This window comes from Palaemon carinicauda, chromosome 26 (assembly GCF_036898095.1).
Source record: "Palaemon carinicauda isolate YSFRI2023 chromosome 26, ASM3689809v2, whole genome shotgun sequence".
Taxonomy (NCBI): Eukaryota; Metazoa; Arthropoda; class Malacostraca; order Decapoda; family Palaemonidae; genus Palaemon; species Palaemon carinicauda.
In genome coordinates, this window is record NC_090750.1 from 5,052,304 (window position 1) to 5,062,303 (window position 10,000).

The 10,000-nt window shown below is 36.4% G+C and overlaps 1 protein-coding gene across 1 annotated transcript; it reads right to left on the minus strand.

Moving 5' to 3' along the window:
• Positions 1 to 4,730: 4,730 nt before the first annotated feature.
• LOC137619760 (protein FAM200C-like) lies at positions 4,731 to 8,788 on the minus strand. The gene is made up of 4 exons (XM_068350065.1): positions 8,621 to 8,788; positions 8,227 to 8,484; positions 7,369 to 7,939; positions 4,731 to 4,855 (listed from the first exon to the last, which is right to left on the minus strand). Exons 1-4 carry the CDS (start codon positions 8,786 to 8,788, stop codon positions 4,731 to 4,733), a joined length of 1,122 nt encoding a protein of 373 aa, XP_068206166.1.
• Between the last annotated feature and the right edge of the window lie 1,212 nt (positions 8,789 to 10,000).

The window sequence follows — 10,000 nt, forward strand, 5'->3', positions numbered from 1 at the left end:
GTTTTTCTTTGTCTTTCATCCTGTGTCTCAAATCTAGCTGCCATTTATCTTGCATTTGTTTCCCACCATGAATTTCTCGGCTCTTCTGTATTATTTTGTAGAAAACTGAAAAAAAAAATATATAATAATTACATAAGATTCAACCATTAAAGATCTGGTAGAAACTCCTTTTGGGTGGCATCGTTTTATTGAAAACTGAAAAAAAATTACACAAGACTCAATCATTAAATATTCTGTAAGTTTTTGTACATTTCATCACATGGAAAAGAAATTCACTGTATGCTGTGCATGTGGGGGCAACACCCAAGGCCCCCCTTTTTAAGGACAAATTTCCTAATCAATATAGCCCCAAATAATCTCGAACGTTCATATAATCGCATGTCAAAATTCATTGCAATTGGTTCATTATAATTGAATGCAGCTTTAGGGGTTTTGTAATTATGGGGCCCGTAGACCCCACGTGGTACTCTTGGTCAAAACAAAAATAGTGTCGTTAGATTTGTCGATTTTTTTTCTCTTCTTTTTGAAGTCTACGGTAGAAGCCTGCCTGATTTCACTCGGTTTCATAGAATACAGTTACAGGGAAATAGCTCTCTCGTTAAAGATTACATAAGATTCAATCATTCAATCTCAAGTTTTTAAAGTATTCCCCATTAACATTAACTCCTAATTTTTCTCAATCTGATATTTTAAAACTTTCGGGCATGCTCTGAATAATGTTGGAGAGATTGGATCTACTTGTCTAACTTATTTCTTGATTGGAATTCTCTCACTATCATTATGTAGTTTTAGGATTGCTATACTTCCTGTGTAACTATCACCAAGTGTTTAAGCATAATATTCACCAATTTCTTGTCTTTGAAGAGTGTTCATTACTGATGAGGTTTTGACAGAATCAAAAGTTTTCTTCTTCTGTCCCACCGTTACTCCTACATTAAGATAGTCAGTTGTCTGATGTGCCCTCTGTAATGCCTTCTATTAAAGGCCTCATCTTCCAACAAACCTCTTCTCTCCATATCATCCCCTACCTTCTCTCGCCATCGAATCTGCCTCCCTCTTGATATTTTCGCCCTAACAAGTTCCTCATAAGCCCTCTTGACTTCCTCGCCACCACCCATCCTCAACACTTGCCCACATCATATCAGTCGTGACACTCTTATCATCTCTGTAATCTTTGCCATGCCTGCTATTCTTATTATTTCATCCGCTTCCAATCTTTCCAGCAGGGATATTCCCATAATCGACTTAGTATTCTCATCTCTGATCTCTCAGACTTTGTTTCCTCTCTCCATCTTAAATCCAAAGTTTCCGATCCATACATTAACTCTTGTCTTATTACTGTGATATAGATCTTGACATTTACCTTGATTGATATTTTATTATCACATACTACTCCTGGTACCTCTCTCCACTTTCCCCTTCCTGTATTTGTCTTATTCTCAACTTCAGCCTCACAGCCTCCCTTCTGACTTATAGTAGATCGTAAGTATCTAAATAGTTCTATCTGTTTTATAACTGAGCCTCTACTTTTATGTATGGCTATCCTGTCCCTACCTTCCTTACTGCTCACCAAAGCTTTAATCTTATCCACATTTACCTTCAAGCCATCCCTTCTAAAGTCTCTTGCCCCTCTACAACCCTTTTCTTTAATGCTTTCTAATTTTCAGCAGTGATCACCAAACAATTTACCTATATTAACTCTCAAAACTGTTCATTTTTTATCTCATCCCATAACAGATCTATGACCAGCACAAATAAAAACGGGTTTTATGCTGACCATTGGTGTAATCCAACACTAACTTCAAAGGTTTCCGTTTCTACAAAAGCTGTTATTAGTTTTGCCCTTGGTCTTTTGTATTTCCTCTCTACCATTGTAAGCAACTTCGGGACTGCCCTCTTCCTCAAGCACCAAAATACCACTTCTCTTTAGTCTCCTTGTAACTGGCTTACTATAAAGATGGCATCAACAGTATCTTTACCTTTCATGTCTATACTGTTTCCCTATCTTTACAATTTCTCTCAATCTCTCATGTACTATCACCTCAAAAACTTTCAAACCATACACTGTTAGTTCAATTCCCCTGTAGTTTCCTCATCCCATGATGTCAACTTTCTGCTTAAATGAAGATACCAATAGAATCTCCTTCCTGTTTTTAGGCCTTATTTCCTCTTCCCATATTGCTCTCAACAGATCCAGCTTTCATTCTGCCTACTGTACTCCTGTATTCAGTATCTCCATCACTGATGCCTCTACCGTTTGTGCTTCTCCCATCTCTTTCTCATTCCCGGTATTCAATAATTGCTAAAAAGGTTCACTCCATCTCCTCTTAATGTCATCATCTCTATGAAATATACTTCCATATTTATCCTTGATGACTCCGATTGCCCCAAATCTTGTCTTTGCCTTTTCCTCATGTTTGGAATCATATAAATATCCTTTTCTCCTTCATTTGTTCATAGCCTTTCATTTATTTGCTCTACTTCTCTTCCAATAGCCATACCTACTTTCCTCCCAGACTCTTTTTCTTCCTTCCTGTATTGTTCCTCTGCTCCTGGTGACTCTTAATTTCAAGTCTTTAAATGTCTTTGACTTTCTTTTAACGGATTTTTACATCTCTCTGTCTCACCACCACTTTTCGTATTTCGACACATCATATCGGCTGGCTGTTCCTTCTAATTCCTCTGGATCCCCTACACATATCTCTTTTTTTTATCCAATCAGATATTTTCTACTCTCTTACCCTGTCCTCAATTGATCTCAATTTTCTCCTTGAGGATTCCAAACCCCAATTTTTCATCTACTCTTCCTCTTCTTGGGTTGTCTACCTCTCATTTCAACATTCAACACTACAAGTCTCTGTTTTTTAAAACTTGCTTCCCCAAAAATCATTTAACATTTTATCTCATGTATTTTGTCAGCTACTCTAACCAATATGTAATCAATTTGGCTTTCCACTTCTCATATTTTATATGTTATCAGATAATTATTCAGCTTCTGAAATCAGATGTTTACTCAAAACTGTGAGCCTTTTCTAAAATATACTCTCCATCCTCATTTCTAATTCCATACCTTTGGCCCCTATGTGCCATATGCCTCTTCATATCCATCCATTCTCTTTCCCACTCTGCCATTCATGTCTACTCCTGTGATTAGCTTCTTCTTCTCTTTCACGGTTCTAAAAGAGTTCTAAAACTCTTGTCTAGATTATACTTATTATCAGAACCCATATAATCAATGGAATCTCTAAAAGTTTATCATTTATTATTTCTACCTTTATCACTTTTTCCTGCCAGTTATTACATATCATGACCTCATACCCCATTGCTTCCTTCTCATAACCCGTTGTGATAGATCTTATACCCATTTCATATCTCTCTAGTTATTTCATGTACACGTTGGGATCTTCCATTGTAACTAGTTTCTTTGGCCACAATCGTGAACCCTGTTGTACCCTTCATCCATTTATCCTGCCAGCAGGGAGATCCAAACGTTCTTTGCTTACAGGTGACGTCCTAGCCTCATCCACATTCAAAATAGCACCAGGGATGGTTTATAATTTCAACGAAGGTTTTTACCATCACATGTCCTTGCAGATTACATCCACAATTGTTGTTAGTAAACCTAGCAGGAGTTTCCACGGTTATTGGTAGTGAGTTTAGTCTTTTGCTAAAAAGCAAGTCTACAAGACAGAAACTGACCTTTTAGTCACTTTCTACGACATGCAAGATTTAAGGTGATGTTATTCTTACACCCATACCACAGGGCCTGGCATTTATAGACTATCAAAAGCTCTCTCAACCTAGCCATCTCTCACTAAACTTATGATTCTGAAGACCATATATTGGAGATCATAGTTTCTAAATATTTAGGTGAGTCTACCTCATTAGTCGTTTTCCTTTCTAATCTTGTCTTTCTTTTATTTATCTTGAGCTCAACCTCGTGTGATATTTCATTCATTCTGGTAAGCAAGCAATGTAAATCCTGTGGTACTCAGCTAATAAGGACAAAATCATCCGCATATTCTAGGTCTGCTAATTTTCTATCACCAATCCAGTCAAATGCTTTTCCATTATCTCCGAATGTTTTACGAATTACATAAATCATGAGGAGGATAGACAACATAGTGACAACACATTCCCTTGGAGTACTGCACTGTTCACTAAAAATTCATTGGATAAGACTTCATTAACATTGACTTTGCACTTGCTATGCTTATGAATAGATAATCAAATTCACATATTTAAGAGGAATTCCATAACAATGTAGGACTCTCCTCAAAATTGGCCGGTGCACACTTTCAAAGGCTTTTCATGGTCCACAAATGCCATCGAAAGTGGATTTCTATATTCTAACCATTGCTGTACACCATGTCTCAAAAGGAAAATTTGGTCTGTACAAATTCTAACTTTTCGAAATCCTGCTTGTTCATCTGTCAGCTCTTCATCAACCTTTCACTCTAGTCTCTTGAAAATAAGCATACTATACATTTTCATAACAACCGACGTAATTGTTATGCCTCTGTAATTATTACAATTAGTCAGGTCGGCATCTTTTGCCATTTTCACCAAAAGTTCTAACTCCCATGCATCAATTTTTGCCTCTTTATGCCATAGTCTTTAAAATAATCTTGTAAGTATGCTGGGAGTCACTTCATTTTCGGCCAGTATCATCTCGGCAGTTATTTCATCGTATCCAGGGGCTTTCCATCTCTTGAGTTTTTAATGATAGTTTAAATTTCAAACGAACTGAATTCCTTCATGGGCACATCAACGTCTTCATCAGCTTGAGGTATATCAGTCAAATTATTCCCCTCGTATCTCCTATTCATAACCTCATTAAAGTGTGATATTGTTTCTATTATATTAGAATATATTGGAATATAAAAATATTTATTTCTACGTCGCTTTTATTTTCTACTGTTCTTGCAATAATTATATATAAATAAATGGTATTTCTCGTCCATTTTAAGTGATAATAATTCACAAAATAGGAGACTTAAAAACCTCTAAAATTACCGCCCAGTGAGTTTAATATCCGTAATATATAAAATATTCACAAAGATTGTATTAGGTCGAATGGAAAGACACCCAGAATTTAATCAACCAAGCGAGCAGGTAGCCTCTACGAGTGAATATTCAACAACTAAAGATGTCCATGTAATTAACCAGCTATAGGAAAAATCAGCATAGTATGACAAATTATGGCAAATATATGATACTTTGATTTCAAGTCAAATACATGAACCTACTCTGTCTTGTGTTTTATGCATTTCTTACCATGATTAATGGGACATAATAACAAAATTGTGACCCCATTGAGAAACCGGATTTATTTGGGTATGGAAATGCAGCAATGATAATGGTCAGAAATGCAGAATAAATGCAAGAAAACCAGTGGGAAAAAATACATAATTTACGTAAATGACTCAAAATGAAAGTATCATAATTATCTATGAATCACTTCATGTCCTTCTATTGGTTTTAGCTCTTCTGTGGCTCGCCCTGTTCGCAAAATTAACATTACATCACTGATCCTATGTTTTGGCAAGCGGTCCATGTTGACCTGTTCTAGGAAGCCCCTATGTCATTATTTCGAGGTTAGTTTATACTTTGACATGAGCAACAACAGCTATTTACTGAACGGAGAGCGTTTTCATCATAATCAATAGCCGATATAGATGAAATTACAGAAAATATTCAGAAAAAATTAAACTAAATTTCGAAATAGACTGTGAATCCCTTGTTGGAAAATCAGGATGCTATAAGCACAAGGGCTCCAACAGTTTGAAAAAATAGCCCAGTGAGGAAAGGTAATAAGGAAATAAATAAACGATATGATAAAAACCTAACAATTAGTAAAATTTTGGGGGAACATTAACAACATCAAAATAGATATTCCATATATAAACTATAAAAAGACTTATGCCAGCCTGTTCAACTTCAAAACATTTGCTGCAATTTTGACCTTTTTGAAGTTATACAGATTTGACTACCCGATTAGGAAGATCATTCCACAACTTGGTCAAAGCAGGAATATAACTTCTTGAATACAGTTTAGTATTGAGCCTCCTGATGGGGAAGGCCTGACTATTAGAATTAACTACATGCCTAGTATTAGGAACATAATGGAACTGTCCAGGAAGATCTAAATGTAATGTATGATCAGAAATATGAAAAAGCTTATGAAAAATCCATAACGAACTAATTGAACAATCTGGAATAAGAAATTTAATAGACCGTAAGTTCCTGTCCAACAAATTAAGACTAGACAGGAGAACAATAATCGAAGCAAGATAGAATGAAAGAATTAAACACTTCTTCCGAGTAAATTAATTACCGAAAAACTTAGATTTTCTCTATAAGCCAATTTTTTGGTGCAATTGAAGAAGAAACAGACCTAATGTGTTTCTCAGAATTAAATTTGCCGTGGGGGATCACACCTAAAATTTTAAAAGGGTCATACAGAAAGAAACATTATCCATAGTGACATCCAGATGTTGAGGAGCCACTGTCCTTGATCGACTTACAATCATACTTTGTGTTTTGTTAAGATTATACTTCATGCCCCATAATTTGCACCTTGCACTAATTTTAGCTAGATATATATTAAGGGATTCACCAATCGCAAATCTATATTCAGGAGATGGAATTGATGCAAAGAGTGTAGCATTATTTGCATATGCAACATGCTTGTTTTCTAGGCTAAACCACATGTCATGAGTATATAGCATAAAAAGCAATTGGCCAAGACCACTACCCTGTGGAACACCAGATATCACATTCCTATACTGACTATGGTGCCCATCAACAACAACTCTTTGCGATCTATTACTTAAAAATTCAATAATGAGGCTAAGAAATGACCCAACCATTCTCAAATGTTTGAGTTTGTAAACAAGGGCCTCATGATTAACACGGTCAAAGGCAGCACTAAAATCAAGAGCAATCTTACAAACTTCCTGACCAAAATCAAAGGATTTCTGTACAGCAGTGGTTCCCAACCTTTTCTAGTTTGCGGCACCCTTGACAAGTCTTTCAAAACTGCCCGGCACCCTTATAAGGAAATACATATTTAAAATCTCCGTTGTTTTTTTTTTAATTATATTTTTTTTGCATTTCGATATTTTGCATCGATGTAACAACACCTTATACATAGAAATGAAAATTTTCTTTACACTGATCCTGCTATTACAAGAAATTGTATTATAATACAAATATGTAATTGCGACAAGTTTTACAGTAGTTGCACAATGTATTCAAATAGTTACACTGTTACAGTGTTACACTATGATACAAGACAGACACACAAATAGGCAAAAGTGACCCATAGTTACTGTGAAACTTGCGATTGATGCTTGGAACACAAACTCTTGATATCAGGTCTTATTGTTGATAATGCCACCCGCATATCATCCTCAAGTGAAAGAAGCCTATTTATTTGTTTCGATTTTATTGTTGCCATGGCAGAAAATGCCTGCTCACACAGATACGATGTGGAGAAAGGCAAAAGTAGAGAAATAGCTTTCTTAGCCAAATTAGGATATTCCCCCAATGTTCCATGCCAGAAAGCGGCCAGTGTCACGTCACTCTTCTCAAATTTGACTTGCAGTGTTGAATCAGCAGACATATCAAGAAATTTGTCACGTTCTATTGCCGTGAAGTCCAGTTCTTCAGCCATGTCAGCCAATTCGAAGGGTGATACAATCCAATCGAGTTTATCTGTAGAAAGCAATAGAAAATACTTATCAACTGCTTCCCTTGTTTGTTCCAAGTGATTAAGAATAAGATATTTTACAATTCCCGGACCTTTATATCCTGGTTGTTGAAGAAATGGGAAGTTTGACACATCGTCTTTCTGAATAGCCGACTTCCATGATTTTAACTTTCTCTGGAAACCTTTCATCTTGTTAACTGATGTTACAATTCCTTCAAGTCTCCCCTGCATTGAGAGATTTAGTTCATTCAGCTTCATGAAAATATCTGCCAAATATGACAGCTTCAAACACCAAGTAGAATTTTCAAGCAGCTTTATGAATATATCATGTCTCTCCTCTTGGAAAAAAGTTTTTAATTCTTCTTTGAGTTCAAGAAAGCGGTTCAGTACACGACCCTTTGATAACCACCTTATGTCAGTATGCAAAATCAGTGAAATATGAACTGCACCCATTTCTTGACACATCTTTTGAAAAACCCTTTTTTCAGTGGCCTGGATTTGATGAAATTAACCATCTTGACAGCCTGGTTTAAAACCTCAGTCAACTCTTCTCCACATGTCTTGGCTACTAACGCCTCGCTGTGTAGGAAGCAGTGAGTTATAATTATAGATGGATTTTCTTTCAATGCTCTGGTGATGAAGCCTTTGTACTTTCCTATCATCGATGGTGCACCATCAGTACATATGCCGCAACAATAATTCCATGAAAGACCATGTTGAGTGAGGTACGAATTTATAGACGCGAAGATATCCTCTCCAGTGGTTGTGGTCTGTAATTATTTGCAAAACATAAACTGTTCCACAATATCCTTGTCAATGAAACCCAACCAGTTGGAATTTTTCAGCTATGTCAGTACTCTTATCTACTTGCAATGCAAATTTTCTTTTTGATTTTATCTGCTTCACAACTTCTTCATTAATATCTGTTGACATTTCAGATATCCTGCTGCTGATGGTGTTATTGGAAAGAGGTACTTTCGAAATCTGTTCCTGAGCTCCTTTGCCAAGCATTGTTTCTACAATTATGTTGCATGCAGGGCCAATGATTTCTTCACCAGTTGTATGAGGCTTCATCTTCTTTGCTATCAGCTCTGTACGTGTGTCATACGCGTCAGTCTACAACCCTCACTCCCCTCCCACCCTCCCACTCTTCCGCCAAGCTGTTCTCTGCAGTGTCCGTACAATTATTACACGGCAAAATCATATAATTAGTATTGTTCTCCTAGATTGTAATTTTCCATAAGTACAAATTATTATACATATTTAATGAAAAGTAGCTAACTTGAAAATTCGATCGCTAAATTGTGCAGCAGCAGCAGAAGCAGAGAGAGTGAAGTTAATGCCATTTTTTCCTCTGAATTTTGGCGGCACCCTCGAAAGATCTCACGGCACCACTTGGTGCTGCGGCACAACGGTTGGGAATCACTGCTGTACAGCATTGAGATTGTAAGAAGCGCATCACATTCTCCAAGGCCTTTACGGAAACCAAATTGCATACTAGGAAGCAGATGATAACTTTAAGCGAACCTATTAAGATATATTTCCAAAAGACATTAAAAAACTTTAGATAATATGGGAGTTATGGAAATTGGGTTGTAATCAGTTGGACTTGAGCTACCGAAAACACATTCATACAGTGGAGTAACATTACTAATTCTCCAACATGTGTTAAAAGCTCCTCGTCTTGCTAACTTGCACAAAATAACAGATAACTTTGGAGCTAAGAAATCTCCAGTCTTTATAAAAAACAGAGGAAAAATACCATTGGGGTCTACACCTCCAAAAGCATCAAGGTCCTTCAAGAGAGCTTTAATTTCTCGAGATCGAAAAGTTAAATTAGTTTAGCCTTAGGAAAACAGGAATGGAGAAGATTAAGTTTCTTATTGTCATACAAATCTGCCAAAAGGGTTACCCTTTTCTTTGGACAGTGGGTAACAGAATCATCTGGTTTAAGTAAATTAGGAACTGTTGCATCTACAGCAAAGATTATAGATTTAAACGTAGTCCACCACTTATGTGCCTGGGTTGTACCAGAAAAGGTTTCTTTTATGGTTGAATTATATTCCTTTTCAGTTGAAACATAAACTCTCTGAGCAAAAGCTCTAAGCTGAGTATAGTTATTCTAAGTCAAATCTGATCTGTTACCCTTTTAAAGAATATAGGCCTCCTGTTTCTCCAAATAAGTCTCTACAATCATCGTTGAACCAAGGTTTGCCTTTCACTCGGTATCTTAGCACACGAGAAGGGATACGCCTATCTATTATGTTGACTAGATTTTCATTTAAA